This window comes from Neoarius graeffei, chromosome 25 (genome assembly GCF_027579695.1).
Source record: "Neoarius graeffei isolate fNeoGra1 chromosome 25, fNeoGra1.pri, whole genome shotgun sequence".
Taxonomy (NCBI): Eukaryota; Metazoa; Chordata; class Actinopteri; order Siluriformes; family Ariidae; genus Neoarius; species Neoarius graeffei.
Genome location: NC_083593.1, coordinates 38993753 through 39018589, shown reverse-complemented (window position 1 = coordinate 39018589; position 24837 = coordinate 38993753). Strand labels below are relative to the sequence as shown.

General features: G+C 40.7%; 1 protein-coding gene across 8 annotated transcripts in view; it reads left to right on the top strand.

Moving 5' to 3' along the window:
• The window catches only part of psd3l (pleckstrin and Sec7 domain containing 3, like), a 504243-nt gene that overhangs the window by 441589 nt on the left and 37817 nt on the right, over positions 1–24837 (top strand). For all 8 annotated transcript variants that reach the window (XM_060908177.1, XM_060908176.1, XM_060908179.1 and 5 more), the window contains 2 exons: positions 11667–11860; positions 15829–15899. In XM_060908177.1, coding sequence (XP_060764160.1) covers positions 11667–11860; positions 15829–15899 — 265 coding nt within the window. The remainder of the gene's footprint in view (positions 1–11666; positions 11861–15828; positions 15900–24837) is intronic.

Sequence of the window (24837 nt, the reverse complement as noted above, 5' to 3'; positions counted from 1 at the left end):
AATGAACAAGTTGGTGACATTTTGCAACATCAATCTTTTTCCATTCTTCAACAATGACCTCTATTAGTGACTGGATGCTGGATGGAGAGTGATGCTCAACTTGTCTCTTCAGAATTCCCCAAAGAAAATAATTTCTTTACACCACAAAGGTGAAGGCTACAAGAAGATCAGCAAAGCTTTACTTATCAGTCAGAATACTATAGCAAAAGTGGTACAAAAATTTAAGAAAGATGGAACTGCAACCATCTCACAGAGACGTCCAGGTCGTCCACGGAAGTTAACACCTCAACAGGAGCATCTTATGATGAGAAGGGTTGAAGAAAATTGGCATGCAAGTTCACTGCAGTTATCTAAAGAAGTAGAAAGCCAAACTGGGGTGACTATTTCCCGTGACACAATACGGCGTACGCTGCAGAGGAATGGCATGCATGGATGCCGTCCATGAAAGAAGCCTCTCCTAAAGCCCAGGCACAAAAAAGCCCGCCTAGAGTTTGCCAGGGCTCATGCTGACAAAGATGCAGACTACTGGGACTCTATACTTTGGAGTGATGAGACCAAGATAAATGATTTTGGAACTGATGGCTTCAAAACTGTATGAGTCGCAAAGGTGAGGAATACAAAGAAAAATGCATGGTGCCTACAGTGAAACATGGTGGTGGCAGTGTCCTTATGTGGGGCTGCATGAGTGCTGCTGGTGTCGGGGAGCTGCATTTCATTGATGGCATCATGAATTCACAGATGTATTGCTCTATACTGAAAGAGAAGACGCTACCATCACTCCGTGCCCTTGGTCATCGTGCACTTTTCCAATATGACTAAACACACATCTACGGTAAGGCCACTGTTGGATTTCTGAAGAAGAACAGGGTGAAAGTGATTCAGTGGCCAAGTATGTCTCCTGATCTGAACCCAACCGAACACCTATGGGGAATTCTGAAGAGGCAAGTTGAGCATCACTCTCCATCCAGCATCCAGTCACTAAAAGAGGTCATTGTTGAAGAATGGAAAAAGATTGATGTTGCAAAATGTCGCCAACTTGTTCATTCCATGCCTACGAGACTTGGTGCTGTCATTAAAAATCATGGAGGCCATACAAAGTACTAGATGTAGTAGTTTTTGTTGTGGGGTGTACTCATTTTTGCACCACCCTAATTTGAGTAAAACTGAAAAATGTGTAATCTAAGTTATATTATTAACCTTACTTTCACGTTATAAGTTAAACAGATGCAATATTAAACTTTTGTCTTTTCAACATTTTGGAAATTGTGTGTGTTCATTGAGATATTGTTTAAAATGTTACTTTTCAAAGGGGGTGGACTCATTTACGCTGAGTACTGTATAATTATTTTAAATTAGGGCTTTTCAAAGTGTGGGGCGCGCCTCCCCTAGGGGGCGCCAGAGTTCTTTGGGGGGGCGGCGCAACGTGAGGAAAAATAAACCAGAATAAGTTACTATTGCGGACATTTAGTGAACTTCAGCTAGCCTTTGCCAAAGACAAAATGGATCGATTTTTAGTACCTAAAGCTACAGTGAGTGAGGAGACAGAGTCTGGACCAAGCAAAAAAAGAAGGAAGTATGACCACGGTTATTTAAAGTTTGGATTTTCATGGACTGGATCTGAAGATGCTCCACTGCCACAGTGTGTTGTCTGCCAAGAGGTGCTAGCTAACGATGCTATGAGATGTTTAAAATGTGTAAAACAAGATGTTTTTTAAAAAAAAAAAGCACAGATGTCTAAAATGTGTAAAAAAAAAAAAAAAGTTTTAAAAAGCACAGATGTTTAAAATGTGTACAAAAGATGTTTTATAAAAAGCACAGATGTTTTAAATGTGTAAAAAAGATGTTTTCAAAAAGCATGTTTAAAATGTGTAAAAGAAAAAAAATTAAAATGTGTACAACAACCATTTTTTTAAAATACGAATGGAACATTAAGTATAGCAACAACAAAAATTGTAAGGGGGGCGCTGTTGTTTATTTGCTCTCTGAGGGGGGCTGACTCTCCCACACTTTGAAAACCCCGGTTTTAAAGGATTACAATAAGGCATTACATACACTTTAAGGCCTCAGGGAACTGTGTGAGCTTGTGAAAAAGGGGTATAATATGTCACCCTTAAGGCACAGCATTTTTCTCCCATACATTTACCCATATAATAGTTTTCATTTTTTTATACACTTTGTCCTTTTTTTTCCCCTTTAAACTGTGATTTTACATTCTTTTTTCCGTCGTAGTTGTTAACGTAATTCCGGCAAATAAAAGAGCACGCTGATTCCCCAGCAGGCTTCGTGAGTCCAGGAGCAAAAGTCGTCGTGATGTTCTTGCTCTCCTTGTGCTTTGTCCTTGAGCGTAGTAATGGCTGTCGCATTGCATAAACACACAGACCATGTGCTACTCCATCCCAGATACTACAGCTTATCACCTGATTCCTGATGCACTTCCATCGCAGAACTCGTCTCCATAGAAGTTGCTCAATTTGTGCTGCAGTAGAAATGCACACGGATACTTGACACTATGAGTTACGGCTGAAACGACCTGTCGGGTCACACCGCATTGGCAGAACTCTCAGTCACAGCATGTCTTTAAAGAACAACTGCAGTCACTGCTTATGTAACTGTTTTGAGATCTTATATCAGTATGTTTCCTGGGTATGTGAATATCTTTATACCTAAAAGTACTTTTTGTGTAGGGGTTTTGTTTTTTGCCTCACATCCACTGTCCCCTTTTTTTTCTCTAAATAATTAGCGCAAAAAATTAGAAGGGTGGAAAAATCAAAGACAAAACATCTATAATTAACAGTTATTCCACGAAATTGAGTCGTACATGAGCTGATGGTTGACGAGGCGCATAGCGCCAAGTCGGCTATAAGCCATGTACGATGAGATTCACTGGAATAACGGCTTTATTAGAACCGCATTCGCTGGATTTTGAGAAACAGAGCATTTTTATTTTTTGCAAATTTGATAAATAAAAGCAAACAAGCCAGCAAAATGACAGGAGCAATTTGTAAAAAAATGCATTATAATTCTTGAAAAAATATTTTTAAAAGGATACGTTCTTACCATGAAATACTTTTATTTCATATTTTGTTGCTTTTTTATTTTGGGGGGGTTTTGTTTTCGAGTAGTTTTTATTTCATCCTCGATTTATTCAGCAACACGCTCCGCCATTTTGTTTTTCTCTACTCACAGTATATGAGCGGATATCCTAGTAATAGACTAGCCAATCAGAGCGCACGATTGCTCATATCCAGTGAATGTGGATGGAATAAATGTGTATATGGGTCTGTCTCAGAAACTGGGTACTGTGGAGGTACCCCACTAAATATACTCAGTCAGTAAACTATACGGTTTTGAATGGTGATGTTGGTTTTAATTTGAAATAAAATGATGAAAGAAATAATACAGATAAAACTAAATCTTTAATGTTGAATACTCTATTCAGAATTTGGCAAAAATTCTGCAAATTTGTGGAAAAATGGCGGCTTGATCTGGGACATGATAAATGGTCGACTACATCGCATTCCCTTAAAAAGGTTGTAGTCCACTGAAAAGTCTACAGTTATCACCTAATTGTATTTTAAGTTGTAACTTTATCCACCTAAGGATTGGTGCGCTCGCAGAATAATCATAACCGTAATAAAACATCATGCAAAATATTTGATCACCGTTGTAACTCCATTTTCCGCAGACCCAAAACCAATACGATCGTGTGTTTTGATCTAAACGGAAAGCCTCAGGGTCGAGGTCACTACCTCACCAAAAGTAGGAACTTAAAATCACTATGCCATATAAAAATTTAGTTATAAATCTGCAATTTTGTTTTTTAAAACGTAAACTGAAAGTTAGGTATAGAATACGTTTCTTACAGAACATGTTACGATGGTAGCTGGTCTTGTATGAATTTCTGAGCTATAAAATGAGTTGTGGTGTATTTTTTACCGTAGCGTGTTATTTGTGTGCGGGGAAGGACACACATTAACAATTTGCATGTGTAGAATGGAATTTTCCACTCCAGCAGTTAGAAGTTGATCGTGCTTCCATTTGCGGTCTTTCTGTTACGCGGGTGATCTGTTCGGACGTTATCACTGAAAAGGCGAGTTTTGACAGTTTTATTTTGTTTTAGTCTTGCAGTATAAGGCAATAGAATGTTTCTTCTTCATCTTGCTTTCATATTTCGTAGTTTTTGCGTATATTTGGCCAATATTTTGCAACCATGGTCAATTTAGATCGAACTTTTGATAGACTCTACGGCCAGTCATTTTGCCCCGCCCCCGCCTCGCGCTCCGTCCGGTGCGGTAGTGATGTCCCGTTGCTCGCGCGCCGCAGCAGAGACCCGTGCGACCTTCAGCCGGTACAGTCGCTGTTCTTTTACCACCGCCGTTATTCTCATCTTTCCAGTGTTTTCTTGATTTTTCCATTGTGTCCTATTTCGCCATATCAAATACCCAAAATGTATCATATTATTCATATTTAAGTGAATAATCAATTCAGTCATCATAACTTGGCATTTTTAACCCAAGCAATCAAAAAGAGGAAATTTATTCAGTATTTTCACTCGTCTGTGAAGGAGGGGCTTTAATTCTTCATGATGTAATTATTTTATATGTAAATTAATTTTACAAAAGCATTTGAATTGTAATCAAAAAAAAAATTTCCACAGTGGAGGCCAGATAAAGCAAGATACTATCTTTATTCTTATTAAACATGATAAAAGAAACATTGAGTGTTAGGTAAATGCAAAAAAAATAGTAAAATTAGAAAATTAATTTTTTGACCATCTCATTATCTCTAGCCGCTTTATCCTGTTCTACAGGGTCGCAGGCAAGCTGGAGCCTATCCCAGCTGACTACGGGCGAAAGGCGGGGTACACCCTGGACAAGTCGCCAGGTCATCACAGGGCTGACACATAGACACAGACAACCATTCACACTCACATTCACACCTACGGTCAATTTAGAGTCACCAGTTAGCCTAACCTGCATGTCTTTGGACTGTGGGGGAAACTGAAGCACCCGGAGGAAACCCACGCGGACACGGGGAGAACATGCAAACTCCGCACAGAAAGGCCCTCGCTGGCCACGGGGCTCGAACCCGGACCCTCTTGCTGTGAGGCGACAGCGCTAACCACTACACCACCGTGCCGCCCTATTTTTTGACCATAATGTCCCAAATGAGAGACCAGTTTCTGAGATGGACCCATATACGCTTAATGAACATTTTAATAAAATAGAGAAATAAAAACATGAATTCAGCATATTAAACTTCAAATCGCATGCATTTAAAAACCCTTTTATTTCAGTATAACCCCACGCCCATTCCCAAAATCTGTCTTCTTTATTTGCTTGTTTTAGTCTCTCCTGAGCTGAAAACACATTTCCCTGATCCCCATTTCCTCCTAGGAATCTGTAGCCCATGTCAAATGGTGGTACCAGTGTCAGTGCCTGCAGTGGCACTCTGTTTAGTTGAATATTATTTGGTTCAGGATGCTGCCTTCGTCTCTGAGGAAACGCCGTTTGGTGTTGATGTATTACTGGGCTTGAATTTTTGACTCCTTTTTGTTTACAAAACCCAAGGTTGGAGAAATAATTCATCTAGTTTTATATGAATTGGTAGGGAGTTAATCTACACAGTGGTCCGCGAGTGCAGACACTGGAACAGAGGAGCACGAACGACAAGTAAAGTTTTACTTTAGAGGCAAAAAAACCCACACACGGAGAGCTCCTGAAAATGCTGATGCATCAGCTCATACCTGTATCCATAATAACACACTTGCGGAGTGGGTGTGAGAGCAGCAGCAGTGATGAGAACTTTGTCCCTCTCAGCGAGCATTTGCTGTTGAAGTAGTAGCTTGGTGCAGATACGAAGAGTCAAGCAGAGGGAAATAAAAAAAAAAAAATACACCAATGTATGTGTGGAGATGCCTGTATTGATTGTGATGATGCTGGAGAGGTGGTGAGAGCTAAATGGCTGTGCTGTTATGTATTCTTGATAAAAACAACGTAGATTCCTTCCTACACATCAGCCCACGTTGTCTTTCACCAGCTTTTAGATACGTATTAATGGGATTCCACTAGATCTCTTACTTTGTGTGGATTTTCAATTTTTTTTTTAAATTGGTTGTACTTCTGTCGTTGGTGTGCATGTTGCAGCTTTTTGCAGTCTGTCATGTTAGTTTCCTTACTTCTGATATCAAAATGTACACGTTGCCATTACACAACCCCAAATCAGAAAGCGTTGAGACGGCATGTTGAAATTGGGGGGGGAATTATCAAGGTAAATAATCTTTGGCCTGTTTTTAATGTTTTACATCATTAATTTTATTTTATTTTTCAAAATAAACACATTTCAGTTTTGATTCTTGCAACCCATTTCAAGAAAAGTTGGGACGGTAAAGCATTTACTACTTTATTATGTTGCCATTCCTTCTCACAACACTTAAAAGATGTTTAGGGGCTGAAGACACCAAGGGATGAAGCGTTTCAGGTGTTACCGTATTTTTGTCCCATTCTTCCTGCTGACAGGTCTTAAGGTGTGCAACAGTACAGAGTCGTTGTCGTATTTTTCATTTCAAAATTCCCCACACATTCTCTATTGGGGACAGAGTGGACAGGCACCCTCTGCTTCCACAGCCATGCATACATGTCAACCTATACGGAATGTCCGTATTTTATACGGATTTGATTCAATAAACGTAGTATACGGGCGTACAAATAAAGTTATACGGATTCTTTAAAAAAAACTTCAATATTTATTTAGAGCTATAATCAATTCCCACGATGATAAAAGAGCGCATAACATTTACAAACGTACTGTACACCACAGAAAGCACAAACAGCCAGTAAAGAGTCTTATGAAATCGCACGTTATCTTGTGGTAGCGAGACTTCGTTCCACTTTTGATCATGCACACACCGCATTGCAAGAATCCCGCCAACCGGGAAGTAACATTTTGTTTGAAATGCGTATTTCCACCTGAGCGACTTTCAATAGCGACTGAAAAGATTCTGAATGGGCACTCCGGCAAGATCAACACAGACACTTGCTGTGACATGCAGCCTAGTGAGGTATTGGTGCAGACTGCTAAAAAAAAAAGCTGTCATGGAGTACAATTCAGAACATTAGAGGACACTTTGTGTTTTTGTCAAACATTGGAGCTTTGTATTAATTCTGAAGGTTTATTGTTATTAATATTGAATAAAAAGTAACTTGGATACATCATTGTTAATTATCATTCAAATTTTAGGTAAATTATTTTAATTTGAATCTTTATACGGATTTTATAAGGGAAATACGGATTTTGGAGGTTGGTTATACAGGTTTGATTGACCAAAGGTTGACATGTATGGCCATGCCTTTGTAATGTGTCCAGAATGTAGTTTTGCATTGTCTTGGTGAAATCTCCCTGGAAAAGATGTCGCCTTAGAGGTAGCATAGTATGTTGCTCCAAAATCTCACTGTACTTTTCTGCATTAATGCTCCCTCACAGAAGTGGCAAGGGCACTGACAACTCCATACCATGACACACCCTAGCGTTTGGACTTGTTGCTGCTGGGAACAGTCTGGATGGTCCTTTTCGTCTTTGGTCCAGAGCACATGGTGTCCATTTCTCCCAAAAAAGGCCTCAAATACTGATTCATTGGACCACAATGCATGTTTCCACTATGTGTGGTCCATCCCAGATGCCGCCGAGCCCAGAGAAGTTGACAGCACTTCTGGCCACAGTTAACATAAGGCTTCCTTTTTGCTCAGTCAAGTTTTAGCTGGCGTTTGTGGATGTAATTCTGTATTGTAGCTTGACAAAGGTTTGCCAAAGTAATCCCAAGCCCATGTGGTTATATCAGCTATAGATGAATGACGTTTCTTGATACAGTGCCGTCTGAGGGATCGGAGATCACGGGTGTTCAGATTAGGCTTGCGCCCTTGCTCTTTATGCACCAAAAATTCCTCCAGATTCCTTGAATTGTGTAATGATATTATGTACTGTAGAGGGTGAAATTTCCAAATCCCTTCATATCTTTGTTTGAGTGACATTGTTTTTAAACATTTCAATAATTTTCTTAGACATTTGTTGACAAACTGAAGATCTTCGGCCCATCTTTGCTCCTCAAAGACTAGGCCTTTCCTGGATACTGATTTGGTACCAAATCATGATTACAATCACCTTTTGACATCACTGGTTTCAAATCACATCATTATTTCACTTCATTAGTAGCACCAGGGCTCTACAGTGCACACGTTTCACTCTCATTTGCGAGCTAATTTTTCAGCATGCGAACGACGAAAAAAAAACGCGCATTTGTGCGAGGCGGACCCGGCGCCGTGGGGGGGCGAAAGGGGGCGTCGCCCCCTCGTGGCTACAGCCCCGTCCCCTCAACGGAGACTCAGGTCACTTAATTGTTTTCTTATGAAAATATAATGTATTATAGACGTATTAATAATTTGCATTTTCAAATACGAAATATTAAGTGGTTGCGCATTGCACAAAAATACATTTCACATAAATCACTACTAAAACTGGCACGGTAGAACAAATCTGATTGGTTGTTATGACACTTACAAGTGCACTGTCTCTGCAATATCCTGTAATATGCAGTCAAGTTTACGGGAGTAGTCTTTCCCCCACCGAATTAAACAAATTCAATCACAATATTGTGAATCCATTTTCTTTCATAGGCTAAGTTTATCTCCGTTTATGTCGGTGTATGTATTCATATATGGTCCGCTTTGTGTGCAAATAGCGTAAGAATATGTGTCGTTGACGTCACCTCCCATGCAGCGGGGGTGAAAATTCATCACTTCAGACTGTTTAGTCCCCTACACGCCTAAACTGTGATTGCGGATTAAGTGGTTAGCGTTGACTCGGTGCGAGTCAGGAAGGCTATTACTGGTGCAGCCGCGGGGTCTGTTGATTTTTTTAAATTAGTATGATTTTGGCCGCCGAGCCAAGTACCTTAGACTTGCATTGACGTTTTGTTTTCATGCCGCGGAGCTATTTGTATGTATTTTAAATGTAAAGGACTTGCCTGTAGGTTTGTGTGTGTTGTTTTATGTTTGGCATCTTTCCGGTTGTAAGGCGTGTCTGTGAGAAAATTGGAGGGGAGGGTTAACAGGTGGGCACGGGGGTTGATAAAGCGCAGCTGCCCTGGTAATATGTCACATGATTTTCCTGTACTAAAGCAACCTTCAGGGCCGTGGTTTTGTGGTTGGCGCAGTTAATTGTTTGAAACATGTTGTCAGACTGCCATCGCTACTACACACTATATGAAAAATATTTGCCCCCTTGCGATTTCTAATTGCCCCCTTAGTAAACTGTTCCTGGCGCCGGGCCTGGTGCGAGGGCTTCTTGCGGCCGACAATTTAGGAAAGCACTGAGCACAGACGCGACAAGTTTAACATTCTAAAATGTATCAGAGTGTGTGTGTGTTCTGCCTGCGCCTTGCTCCCTGTCTGTAGTTGCGTGCATTGCCCCTGTCTTGCACCTGCGGTAGTTCCCATGGCAGCCGGGGGGGGAGTGAAAAAGTTACGGTTTTTTTTGCCGTTCTGCCACATCTTTCTGTGATTGCCCCTGTTTCCCACGGTTGTATGTTGTGGGTGTGGCATTAGGTGGGAAAAGTGCTTTTTAGGGATTCATCAGATCATTCAACTGAGAGATAACTGAGAGCTGGTTCGGACCGAGCTGAGAAATATATTCGCTATGCAGAGAATAACGGCGTTTTTTAAAAGCAATGATGGTGGAAACGAATAAAAGAACAGACGAGGAAGAAAGTGTAGCGAAGAAAGCTAGAACGACGGGAGAAGGTGCGGGAAAATTATATAATGAGATGGAAAGCACACACCCCAGTGCAAACATTTAGATGGGAACATACAACACAGCAGAAAAACAAATAATATACAGTCTATACAAATGGTGCATGTCACAACACAGCAGAAAAACAAAGAATATATATACACAACTGGGCGTGTTGAGTTGCAGATGTTAATAGCACATTAGTTATAGAAACTCAGTTCAGCTACAAAACTCAGGATATTGCACTGTATTTGGTATTGTATTGGGTATGGATGTAAAAGTGTAGAAATATATAAAATATACAAAAGCTATAAAAACTATAAAGTTGCTCTGTGAGGTTGCACTGTAATAAGTATTGCACTGTATCAGGTAAGTATGAGAATATTGTCCTTTTAGGTCCTTGTTGGCGCATTGTTGCACCTGCCAGAAGTGGCATCAGTCAGTGCATGTAATTAGCCTTTTGCACATTACGTCACTTGCAGAAGAACCTCGCATCTGTTTTCAGCCTTTTGAACGGAAGAAGAGGCGGCATGCTAATCTGCTGGCTAACAAGTAGCAACCATAGAAAGTCACTAAACTTCCTTTCCAAAACAAGGCAGATAGGTGACTGGAATGGTCGCTAACAATACGTAATGATAAACAACAATGTGCAATATTATTATCAATCTTATCTGTGAATGAGACAGTTTTGTTAACATATGTTGCCGCCGTATACCTCTTCTTCCATTCAAAAGGCTGAAAACGGATGCGAGTTCCCCTGCAAGTGACGTAATGTGAAAAAGGCTAATTGTTCAATGTGGTTATGGCCTGTGGGAAAAAACTGTTTTTGAGTCTGTTGGTCCTTGCTTTGATGCACCTGTAATGCCTGCCTGAGGGCAGCAAGTCAAAGAACTCAGAGCCAGGGTGGGAGCTGTCCTTGATGATGTTGTTCGCTCTGCTGAGCTCTGCTCTCTGTTTAGCTACTGTTTGTTCATTCATTCAGTTGTTCGTTATTCATTTGTTTGTTCATTCATTCGTTCATTCATTCATTCTCAATTGAATTTTGCGTTTTATGTGTTGGTGTGTCTAAGGTTTGCGCTGCAATAAACCTTTTAAATGAAAATCTGCTTGTGCCCCCATTTTTTTCCCCTGTGCTCTTAAAATTTTTAACTTAGGAGCACGTGTGCTCCTGAAAAAAAAAAAAGTTAGTGTAGAGCCCTGACTAGCACTAAGTTTCCCCCATCCCAACTTTTTTTGGAATGTATAGAAATCAAAGTAAATTTAGAAATCACCGATTTTTCTTTTTTTATTTGCCATTTCCGCACCGTCCCAACTTTTACTGATTTGGGGCTGTAGTTCAGTGGCTTGTAATGGAAAGCAGACAGTCTTCTCCATCGACTTCTCCTACAGCGCTCCAGTGTGATGATTACAAAAATAGTTTATTGCATAAGCAGTGTTTTTATAGGGTAGCTTAGTAAGCGGAGTATTTAACTTCCCTATACAGAAAGGATCATCGCAGCACAGCTGTTGAGGAAAATTTAAAAAATCCGTTTATACATAATGTTAAGCGTATGCTATCTGACCCACAGTGATGTATAATTAAGAGGTATTAAAGCTTGTTGCTCAGTCATGAGTGAAGAGGAAAGGGAAAGAGTTGTAAAGAAAAAGTTGTAAGCTGTACTTCACTGCTGCAGCGCAGAGCATCAGTTTTGTATGGAGCTTAAAAAGAACCTCAAATATGCTTTAAAAATGTATTTTCTGTGCCACAGTGTGTTACCAAATTAGCAAAACCAAATGGACCGTGTCTTTGCTTCAGAAATATCATTAGCACGGTAGGATAAAGTAAATTTGGTGCAAATTAAACATTAGAAAAGTAAATGTAGTGTTTCTTGTGTTGCCCTCAGTGACGGGGACGAGTTGAAGAAATCGCTGTCTGAGCTTGCAGACACCAAGAACGACAATGCCCACACGAAGAGCATCAGCAGGATCAGCAGCGGCAGCAACCCTTTCCTGGATATCGCCCATGACCCCAACGCTGCTGTTTACAAAACAGGCTTTCTGGCTCGTAAAATCCACGCCGACATGGATGGCAAGAAAAGTAAGGCTAATAAGTGAGGAGTAAAACTTAACAGGACGAGTGGAGTTAGTTCTAGGAAAACTCATCTTTGACTGGGTGATGGGATGCAACCTGACGTTGATCATTTTCCTATAACATGTCTTGAAGTGTTTTATTCCACTTACACCACAACGATTACATATCGTATGAATTAAAGAACAACACATCTCACATTTTATCTCTTTATAGTTCTGTTTAGAGTTGTGGAACATCCCCAAAGCAAGTCATTTGCACAGTAGAAGCTATAGAAACTTCCTCGGACCCACCTCTCGTTTTTCTTTCTCGCTAGAATTGTTTTTCTCGAACAAGACAAAAAAAAAAACCCACAACTTCCGTTACGAAGGACCCTAAAAGTGCTAAGCCCTGACTAAAGCCTGAGCAATATACGATTTTTAAAACCGATACCAATTATGATATCTGGTAATAAAGCCAATAATGATGTATTTAATAGTTATTCCAGGAAATCGAGTCATATATGAGCTGATAGCTGCTATAAGCCATGTACGACGAGATTGAATGAAATAACTATTTTATTCTCTCCACATTCACTGGATTTTCAAAAACGGAGCATTTTTATTTTTTGCAAATTCAATAATTAAAAACTTTATATAAAACGTCAGACAAAATCATTTACGCTTAGAATGTAAACAAACCGGCAAAATGACAGTAGCAATTTGTGAAAAATGCTATAATAATTCTTTTTTTTTTTTTTTTTAAGTGTTCTCACAATCAAATAGACCCCTTCGCATGTTTGTAAACAAACCGACCGTTGCCAGGATGCGCGCGCAGCCTGGACTCAGAAACAATGGCGCTGCCCATAGACCGGCATTATGAGCTGTCAGATTATGCAAAACAATTGTCGTTACAAGATCGAGAATGCTACATAAATAAGTTAACTCTAACAAGTGGACATCGCCTACCGGATCCGCATTTAATTAAAGAGTGGACGGACGATGTTAGTAAGTTTACTAAACACTAAACAGCAATTTGCAGGAGGGAATGGCATGAAAGGAATGATAGTGTAAAGAGTGCAGCTAAGAGAAATCAGAGCTGCGTAAAAAGCGAGAGGCAGAGAGCAGAAATAAAACTGAACGGGGCGGGAGCTAGGTTAGAGCAGTCAACGTAAGCTGGCATTTAGAGCGAGGGCACACAATTTTACCTTTCCATCCTTGCTTTAAAATTGTGATTTTCGGGGGCGTCGTGGCTCAGGTGGTTAAGGCGCCATACCATGAATGCGGGCGACCCGGGTTCGATTCCGGCCCGAGGTCATTTCCCGATCCCTTCCCGTCTCTCTCTCCCGCTCATTTCCTGTCTCTACACTGTCCTATCCAATAAAGGTGCAAAAAGCCCGAAAAAATATCTTTAAAAAAAAAAAAAAAATTGTGATTTTCGGCACACACAAATAATGATGGCACAACATCTGGACTGCTTGAGTCAAGCGAGACCTCTCCTACAAACAAAATTGCATGCCAAGCTAAGTTAACATGCTAACAATATTCATTACATTGTGTAACTATGACCCAGCTAATCAGACAAACGTTACCAAAGTATTTTGCTACATCAATAAACGAAGACTAGAAAGAATAAAAAAGAAAGATTTAATAAATAGCCTGATCTTACCTGTGATGAAGTGGGCGCTGCAAACCTGCGCATTTTTGATGGTGTTTTCATCCCAGTCTACACGTTTGATGGCTTGTAGCCATAGACGTCGGCGATTTTTTTTGGAATGGGTGAGATCCTGCTGGAATTCTGTACATTTTAACCCCATCACTGCTACGATTCTGACACCCGACAACACAACAACTAGGCATTTCTTCCAAATATTTCTTCTCGTCTCTACCGTCGCTGAGTCTTTTTTGGGTCCAGGCTGCGCGCACAATTTCCTCTTACGTATGAATGACGTTTACTACGAAGGGGTCTATACTTTCATTCCATATTTTGTTGCCTTTTTTTTGGGGGGGGGGGTTGTTTTCGAATAGGGTTTTTATTTCATCCTCGGTTGGTTCAGCAACAGGCGCCGCCATTTTGTTTTTCTCTACCCACGGTATATGAGCTGATAGCCTAGTAGTAGAGTAGCCAATCAGAGCGTGTGATTGGTCATATCCAGTGAATGTGGATAGAATAACAAGCAATATTCTTTTTTTTTTTCCCCCCCAGAAACATTTTCCTTTCCAATTTTTATGTGTAGTTATTTAAGTCCGCACCAAAATAACATGAATAATAAAAGTGCAGTTAAAAAACAAATGCAAAGTTTTGATAAATAAGAGTCAAATGAATAAAAATACAAATACAAGTAAAAAAAAAAATGTTTTTAAATCTAATCCATTATAAACTATACAGTAGAGGACTACTACGAATGAACCTGAACACAGATGAGCTCCCTCGTGCGCTGCTTGGGTCCGCTGATTGTTGTGATTTATGACGTTTCAAACACGCATGTTTCCCAACAGTGGAGTTGGCAGCCTGCCCTCTGATGAACAAACGACACAACAATGACACTCATAACATGGTTGAAGAATCCAGCTTCTGTCTCTCAGTTTCTTTTCTTTTTTTAATTGTCATTTATTGGCCGGTGTAAATGACAATACGGATTTATCCACAATTAGCTCTTATCGGTTGGGTTCTAGTACTGACTGGCTGTTTCAGTGTGCTGACATTTGGAGACTCCTTCCATAAATATTCCAAAAACTTCATCATGTCAACTATTCAAAGTTTTTCTTTGCGAACAATACATGATTAAAATGTAGTTATTATTACTCACTGTGCAAGTCCTCGTGAATCAGTTGTTACTATGGAAAAGATAGCATATTAGAAGGAGCACATTAATATACACCTGTGATTTTTTTTTAATTGCACATAGGTTGCATTTCTTAAAATTTGATTTTTTTTAATTGTAAGAATTACATATTTTTTTATTATCACACATTTAATTTTTTTCCATTAAAAAAAAATGAATCAATGGGTGATGTAATCCTCTAGATAAAGGAGCTAATGCAAGGTGGAAAAGGTTATTAAAATAATTGCTGTATAGTACAAGCTGGCAGGCTGAAGAGCAGGTTGAATACAGCAATGCTAATGACGAGACATGAATGCACAGCATTCACCATTAGTGCTTTGTATTTCATGACCACGTCTGTCCCCAGTATAATGAGTTTCACCGGACACCAAAGGAAAGAAAAGAATTCGGACTCGTTAGTGTTGTGCTTATGTCATCTGAAATAGTTGAGGATTAAAGCCCACCTCTGCAGAATGTCACTGTGGCATTTAGGTACACAAAGAAAGCAACCCCCACCCCCCACCCCGCGATCTGACGGCATGGCTTGATCTTGATCTTGATATGGTCTCAAATGAAATGGACCATCACAGTATCATAATATCATTTTGACAATACGCTAACAGGTGGCCCATTTGCTTTAACTTTGCCAGAATGTAATGGGCACATTGCACAAAAATAGGTGCCTCATCTCCTGTTGCAACTCTACAGAGTGATGCAGACGTCAAAGATTTATAAAGGCAAGGTTAGAAACCGATCTCTGATCAACATCTAATAAATTTCCAAATGCGATGTGATGGAAGCAAGATTAGTTTGTGGTGCCAGCCTGAGTACAGCGGTTTCACGCCATCTCGGGAATTCTGTGTGCCATGCAAGGTCAAGTCCACCCACGGGACCGGTGGAGCTCTATTATAGTCGGGATAAAAACAGCAGGGCTTATGTGTGCTGTTCCTGCACTCGGATCATCCGGTCATAAGACGCGACTAATCAAAAAGGAAACCTCTTGCGTATAAATAAACTCGGTGGTGAAGCAAATATTATTAGGATATACGCATTTAGGCAAAAATCATGAAACGTTTGACTACATTGCCAGGTTTTAATGTACTGCATTGTATTTCCCTTTTTCTTTTTTTTTTGGTCACAAGGTTTACACCTGCCTCTTGTTCATCTTTTCTAGCCCCTAGAGGAAAGAGAGGCTGGAAGACATTCTATGCTGTTCTCAAAGGCATGATCCTCTATTTACAGAAGGTACCTTTCCTTTCCCCATTCACGTTCAAGTTCTTACTGTGGGTAAACGTGGCATGACATTTAAATGATGCTATTATTCTAAGCTACTGCAAAATGTTATTTATATTCAATTAACCTCTATAAGTGATTAAATCAGCCGGCATTAAAGTTCTCGATTGTGGTCGTGGTACGTTGTGGTGATCATCAGTCACGTTTCGCAGCGGTCTGTTTTCAGCCATCTAACCGCCGTTAAACACGTGCAACATTTTGTACTCGTTCATTTGCATGCAGAGCAACATGTGTTGCATTTATCATGTTTTGTTTGGAGTTACAGGTGCTTTCAGAGTCATTTAAATTCATGTTTGCTCTCCATTAGAGACAATTTACCGATTAACACCAAGCAATAAGCAGGGATCCCAGACGTCCGCTATTTAGCGGAATTCCGCTATTTTCTAGCGAAAGGTTTTTTTGTTTTTTTTTGTTTTTTAATCTCTTGTATATCCATTAAAAATATGTTTAAGTAAAATGACCAGCAGAATACGTTCTGATTTGGTTTGCTTGTTTAGCGATGTTTTCGTCGGCTTCGTTTGTTCTCGTTGACATTCGGGAACACTCGGAAGTTAAATTGATGTAAATACTGCGAGCAGTGTTGCCAGATTGCGCGGTTCCCCGCCCATTTGGGGGGTTTCAAGTGCATTTTGGCGGGTTTTGAACATATTTTGGGCTGGAAAACGTCAGGAGTATCTGGCAACACTGACCGTGAGACTGTACGCAATAGAACGAGAAAACAATATGGCTGCGCCCATTTGCTAGAAAGCATCTTTTAACTCCGTGCATTCCCATTGGCTAACTTGTGTTTGACTGACAGCTACGCTCAGCCATTTCCTACTCGGATTCTGGCGGACTGTTTGACGAGTGACCGATCCATTGACAGTAAACAAGGATCGAGTGGACTTCAGTGGCGACTATGATATTGAATTAATTCAACAAAGTGTAAATTCAATATCATAGTCGCCACTGAAGTCCACTCCATCCTTGTTTACCGTCAATGGATCGGTCACTCGTCAAACAGTCCGCCAGAATCCGAGTAGGAAATGGTTGAGCGTAGCTGTCAGTCAAACACAAGTTAGCCAATGGGAATGCGTTCCTGGACAGCCCACCCACACGTGAAGTTTGTGCCAAAACTGCAAGCAAAAAGTCAGGGAGCGCAAACGAGAAAGCTGGAATCGCAACCAAAATAAATTACGCCAAACAAAACTGAGAAAGACGCGGAACAAAAATAAAAGGTTTCTGAAGAGTAATAGACTGATATTTTGCACAATTACACAAATAATTTGTTTGCCAGTCTAAAAAAATTGACACTTTTTTTTGTATTTTCATTTGTTGTTTTTGTTTGATATTTCAAAAGTATTGTATGAACATTTTGGCACAAAATTGATTCCATAGTTTTGCTGAAGTGTTAAACTGTTCATTGATGGAAACTTGAGCGCAAAACCGTTCATGACAACTGCAGTCCTAAAAGTTTGCAAGTCAGCTGTAGTCCTAAGGCATAAAAGCATTACTGTAAGCGTCTGGAGCATCTTCTAAGTGCGACTTTCGACTGTCCGTACGGGGCTGTCCTCCACAGGAGCGATGTGATGAGACTCCAACCAGACGTAGGGCATCAGGATGGATCAGGCAGGTCCGAGGAGCACTCAGAATAGAAATGTAACTCGGAGGGAAGCTGGGGGGGGACGACGACACAGGTTGTTAGGTATGCCCAGTGTCACCTAATGAGTAAGAACAGGGTACATTTTGCGGCAAAACTAACTATGACAGCAGAACTAAAAAGGGAGAGCCAGAAGGTAACACAGGCATGAGGACATAAAGCAGCCAGCCACTACACCAACAACAAATCTGAGTGAGCGGGCGGATGACAGCATCCATACATCCCAGTTTACCAAAACACTCTAAGCCTGAGGATCCTCCAGATCTACTCCTTTACCTAATAAAAACTATTGGCTAACAAAAGGCTTGACTAAACAGATATGTTTTCAGCCGAGACTTAAACACTGAGGCTGTGTCTGAGTCCCGAACACTACTTGGAAGGCTATTCCATAACTGTGGGGCTTTGTAAGAAAAGGCTCTGCCCCCGATGTAGCCTTCACTGTACCAGCTTAAAAAGAAGAGTCTTGAGTGTAACCCATCTGAAGCAGTGAACACACGCGCGCACACAAGTGAGCAATGAGCACACATGTACATACCCAGAGCAGTGAGCAGCTATGCTACAGTCCCCGGGGGTAGTTGGGGGTTAGGTGCCTTGCTCAAGCCATGATACAAAGGGACAGGGAAGTGCTGTTCATTCACTCAGCTCCCCTTACATTTTTCCTGCTGGTCCCAGGAATCGAACTGGCGACCCTTTGGGCCCAAGGTTGCTTCTCTAACCTTCAGGCTAGAGAAAGGCTGCTTATGAAATAATCCTAAGCAGCATGGCAGTTACAGCTGTGAAGTAAGGAATAAAACACTCAGGGTGTGATGTTCTAGGAAAATAATTAACAACAGAGTGGTGTGATGCAGCCCAATATGAATGGACTGTCACTACCATGAAGTTGATTATTTGTTATCCCCCGCCTAAAGCCTAGGTCACAACCGGATGTACGATTTTTTGGCCGTGCAATTTTTGGCGTTTCCCAAATCGCTGCGTTTTTTTTTTTTGTTCGTGGAGAAAGACGCACGTTGGCCGTAAGTTTGTCTTGCAACCTGAAAAAAACGTAAGCGCCCGTAGAGTTTGTTTGACATGACAAAGAACCTCTGCGGCCAGTCTACGGCTCGAAAATCAGCATGTCACACGCGCGCCCTCCGTGCGTTTCTTGCGTTTTTTGCACGTAGACCGGCCGTAGGAGCACGTACGGCCGGTTGTGACCAAGGCTTAAATGAAGTTTGGCGGGGGATATAGAAACGGGCTCCGTCAGTCCGGCTGTCCATCTGGTCACGTTTTTGTTTCCGGGCCATATCTTTAAAACTACTGAAGATATCTTCATGAAACTTTGTATACATATCAAGCAACATGTGAACTGGTGCCTTTTGCTATTTTGGATTTTTGAAAAAAAAAGTATTTTTCAAATTTTTACATAAAAATAGATTTTGACTTAGTTTCTAAGAGCAATGTTCGTTTCCGGAGCATATATCCAAAACTGTTCATGATACGGATTTGAAACTTGGTATGCATGTTAACAAGGTGATGTAGATGTGCCTTTTCATACTAAGAAATGTGAGAATTTTTAATTTTTGATGTTTCCATGGAAACCATTTCAGACTTAGTCTCTCAGGTTAGTCTTAGGGGTCGGTTTTGTTTCCGGAGCAGAACTTGAAAACTATGAGCGGTATGGGCTTGTAAGTTGGTATACGTGTTAAGTAAGTAATGTATATGTGCCTTTTGATACTAAGAAATTGTAATTTTTAGCTCACCTGGACCAAAGATGGGTTTATGCCATGGGCTGCTGAGGTCAGTGTAAAGAGGTAGGGTTGGTTTCCTGCAGCAGAACTCAAAAAATGTGACATAATATCTTGAAACTTGGTATATAGTTGGTATATAGGGCAGGGGATATAGATGACCCTGTCGTCTTGTCTGTCTGTCTATCTATCCATTCCTCTTGTGCTGCAGCAGTTTGGCAAAAAATTGAAGATTTATTTATTACATTGATTCCACTTTGAATACAATTTAGATGGTCCAGGTTGCAGCTCTTGATGCTTCGTGGATGTATCTATAGACTGAGCTCATCCCTAACCCTGTCACAATTTCATATAATCACTTGTTCTTACTCTGGAGACCAAGAGCGTCTTGGCAAACGTTCTAGTTCTCTTCCATCCAGAATCCATGGGGGATGCATATTTTTACACTCAACAGTATGTGGAGAACAGTGTGTCCTTTGCGAGGATGTGTCAGTCACAGGCTGTATATACATTACTGCAGGGTGTGTGTAGACTTTGCAAAGCCAGGTTAGTGTATGCTTCTTTATATTTATCATGCTTTGGCAGAGTGGAGTGCAGTGTAGCAAGTCAGGTTTACCGTAGGTCAATTAGATAATTGTGACTTGCAAAAATAATTGTGCACATTAAATGTACTGTACACAGGATTTTTTTTTTTAAATGGCGCCATCTATTAGAGCGAGATTAACGGAGAGTACTGGCAGCTTGTAATCATCCAGAATAGCACAAAACAAATTAAAAATGCTGCCTGTTCCCTAGAAATCTGTCGTCACTTTTCTGATCGAAGCTGCTGATGGACACTTGTACTGTATGAAAAAGTGATAAGCCTGGTTATCGTCTTGCCTGCAGATATAATACTACAAAACGAACCATTTTCTCAAAAAAAAGGCATTTCTTCATATCCGAAATGATTTGTATGAGCTTAATAAAAACTCAACAGTGGCTCTGTGACAGTCCTGAGATTTAAACTCGCAGCCTAATCTTCTAGATATTAGCACAAATCCTTGAGTTCACATGGGCGCCGCGATGGAGCCGCGGTGTTTCATGTGAGGCACAGGCATGAGCGCATTGCTAGGAAACAAGGAGGATGTTTGTCTACATTTCCTGACTAATTTCAGCTCAAGCCAAAGCTTTTCATGGCATCAGCAGTCATCGAACAGTGTGCCTGATATATTAACTCATGAGTGGCAATCATGTTGAATTAATCTTCGTGGCTCATCAGCAGTACAAAGTGAAGTGGAGTTTTGAATTCGAGTTTGAAATGGACCTTTGGCTTCATGTGGAGACGATGGTTCTCAACAGTTTTGACTCGGCACTTAGGAGAACATGACAGGTTCGTTTCCTCTCTCAGCCAGTGTGGGCTGCGTTTAGAGGCGGAGACTTGTCAGTATTATGTGAGGAAAGTTATGTCTAGAAAGAAATGGGTTAAGCACTGGTGTAAGTCGATTCAGATTATGCACGTTTTTCAGCAGTGCCTAGACTGCCGATCGTAAACACAAGCACTTTTAAAGTGCCTCTGTAGTGAATTTTAATTACTAGCTATTTCAAAAGATCACGTACGATACCAGTGATTCCATCATGTAACGTTCGTTGTTAGATTTAAAGCATGATTTAAGTTAGTTTTATAGCTGCAGAACGTGATTTAGGATTGGTAGATTTAACCAGTCTCTTCAGTGTTGAATTTGAAATGATTGAATGTTAGATTTAATGTTAGATTTAAAGCTGCATTAAGTGATTTAAGTTAGTTTTGTAGTTTTAGAATGCAGAATGTAATTTAGGGTTGTTAAGACTTTGATTTTATTATTTAGCTTCTTAGATCCTTTGTTGACTGTTACTGTGTGGCTTCCTGTAAAACAGGGGTGGGCAATTATTTTTTCCATGGGGCCACATGAGAAACAGAAAATTTTGTGGGGGGCCGGACCAAAAGGCTGAACTAAATTCTGCATAATATTAATTGTATTTCTTTATATAAAGCAATAAATAACATTGTTTTTACAAGCTGCTAAGACTGGTAAGAGTATGGAAAAAACGAGGTTGCCTTACAAAAAATGTCATTTATTCAATCAAATTTCCCAAAACAATGGTTAACAAAATGTGAACGTTTGTACCATTTTTTTTCAGTCACATTCACCCCAAAACACAATAAAGACATCACAATATTGTCTTTCTACTCCAAACATCAAGCAAGATACATCATATTATAATAATGATGCCCACATTTCTAGTCTAATCACCTCATTTGGTGTTTTTCAGTTTTTTATTTGTTCAGTGAGAGAAATCTCGTCTCTATTGGTCTTTAACGAGCGCATCAGAGTCAGGTTGAATGTCTGAGGTGGAGATGCAAAGCACAGCTGACAGATGATCATCGGTCGATTCGGTGTAGGTATCAGATCTACAGATTGGCTCGGGCTCCGGCGCCTGCTGGTGACGTCACACTATGTGATTGGCTGGACCGTTTGAAGGATGACGTACAAGTTTGTGGTTGGTCTGGACAAATTACGGAAGTAGTTATCGCGGGATTAGTTTTCGTGGGATTTCATGTCATGTTCATGTCGCGCGCATTGCGTTTTTGTTGAACACAACTTCAAAATAAAAGCAATGCACATTCAGTCCATTCATGGGGTAAAATTAGAAAATACATTTATTTTGTAATTTCTAATTAACCTTACGCGGGCCGGTCAGAATGAACCAAAGGGCCGGATGCGGCCCGCGGGCCATAAAATGCCCAGGTCTGCTGTAAAAGTTACTGTGACCTTCCTCCAGTGAAGAAGACACACACTTCTTTGCTAGACTAGACATAAACATGTCTTTGTTTAAAATTGTAAATGCTGAATTGCTGAGTTGTTAAGAACATATCCGTTGATATGAAATATTTTGCTTATGATTGATCCAAGGTATATTTTGCTTATGATTGATTCAAGGCTCTACTCACACACTCGTATTGATGGAATTAAGATGTGATTTGCTGACTTAGCACAAGAACACATTCACATACGCACACACATAACACACACACATCCTACACACACACACACATTCGTGCACACACAAACACACACATATTCATGCACACACACACATCTGCGCGCACACACATATTCGACAGACACAAGACACAACACAGCCTTTAGAAAGATAAACAGCTTTTTGGGATGTTATAAAAAGTTGTTTGGAATATTTCATCTTTGGCGGGAAAACTGTGAATAAACAGGAGTGAAACCAATCTCTGGTTCTCTGGGTTTTTTTCGCGGTGTTTTCGCTCCAGAATTCTGCAGGTGGCACGAGGGCATTGGTCTCGAGAAGAAGCCGTTCCAGCTGGGGGAACCTTTACATTCGTCATAAGCTTTTGTCAAGTAGACTCGAGTTTAAGTCACTGCTCCGCCAGTCAGGCATGGTCAGCGACATGTTGCCTCCTTCACAGGCTGTTCCAGCACCGGTAGTGACACACAGTCGTTGGTTTGTCCGATTGTCTGGGCTGCAGTGGACTGGTCACTGACCCCGTGTTGCAAACACCAGTCTAAGGTAACACATTATAAACCGATCTGCTCATAAGAAATAGAACAAAATATGTACACTTAATCAAGCTGATATTTGGCTGGATTGAGTCGAAGTTTAAAAAAAAAAAAAAGGCGCCGTTCATCATCAGTGTCGCGGTTCTCAAGATTGATCCGAATCACTGTCCTGAATCATAAAATGAATCATCCGAAGTGCATAAAATCCGTGCGCCATCTCGCAACAAGTTTTACCTCCAAATAGCCCAAATATATCCCTGTAATTCCCTAATGGGATGTCAGGCAGATTTTATCCTGTTTTACGGTGGGCGTTCCCACCGCGAAAGAGAAACCAATCGAAACCGAAAGAAAGTGATTATCATGTCATTATCATCCCTGCGTCCGAAATCGCTCACTCATACCCTACTCACTGTATAGGGAATTACTATATAGAGGACTACATAGTGAGCTCATTGGTAAAATGAAAAACCGCTTTCGGACACTAGTCCGTCGCGCCGGTATTTACGTCATTACTGTCGCACAATTAAAACGTGCCAGATCAGTCGGCTGGTGGGTTTTCAAAATAATAAATACATGCATGTATTTTTGTGATAAATCCATATTATACTGAGCGCATTCCCCACATTAATCAATACAAAGTACCTGCATCTTTCAGGTTTTTTTTTAAATCAAGGCTGAATACTTTCTTCTTTGCCGCTGCCTTTTATTCAATCAAATTTAAGGCTTTTAATTTGATTTCTTTCAGCACGACCACAGTGCATGATGGGATATATTGCTTTGGTTAGTGACCATCGGTTGTACACTACTTTTCGTGATGCATTGTGGGATACTTTGAGTGCACTATATAGGGTGTAATAATCCCCACTATCATTTCGGACAGCACTACAAAATGGCGTCCTCACTATATAGTGAGTAGGGAGCGATTTCGGACACAGGGCATGCGAATAGTCTTTTATGAACGTGGAAGTGCGTGCGCCGGTGTGACCGAGTAAGGTGACAGGTTTTATGTTTCATCTAATTTAGGTCATTTAAAAACTATAATATTATTTGACAGTGGTCACATAGGAAAGTGTAAAGTATAAGGTTTCTGTCAATATGTTTATCATGCTTGTATGGTTAAAAAAAAATCGCAAAGATATTTATCTCAGTACATGACCTACTCATTCTAAACCTGTCGAGCTTCGCCGTCAAAACTCTCGACTCCAAAGTACAACCAAATCTACTTGCACATAATACCATGAAATAATAGATATGTGCCATAAAACTCTATTACAGGTATTAGATCTATATTTATTCAACGTGTTCTGAAGTTACTTGACTGGGAACTGGAAATCTCGACCCATAGAACACTGTTTGTTTACTCGCACCCAATAACCTGGAATCAACGACTGTATGCCACTTCCGGCCAGCAATGGCTGCTCCCCGTGGTTCTGGCTCCGTGGGTAACTCGCGGAATAAAATTGTCCGCAAAAGTGCTTTTCTGGTGTTTTTTTTTTTGACTGAATGTGTGCGTTTTTTGTCTATAAGTAATACATAAAGCATGATTAATGTTGTAAGCATGACCAGTACTGGTACACCTTTAAGCTCTCTAAAATCTGGGATAGAAAATGTGGAGGGGCAGCACGGTGGTGTAGTGGTTAGCGCTGTCGCCTCACAGCAAGAAGGTCCGGGTTCGAGCCCCGTGGCCGGCGAGGGCCTTTCTGTGCGGAGTTTGCATGTTCTCCCCGTGTCCGTGCGGGTTTCCTCCGGGTGCTCCGGTTTCCCCCACAGTCCAAAGACATGCAGGTTAGGTTAACTGGTGACTCTAAATTGACCGTAGGTGTGAATGTGAGTGTGAATGGTTGTCTGTGTCTATGTGTCAGCCCTGTGATGACCTGGCGACTTGTCCAGGGTGTACCCCGCCTTTCGCTCATAGTTAGCTGGGATAGGCTCCAGCTTGCCTGCGACCCTGTAGGACAGGATAAAGCGGCTAGAGATAA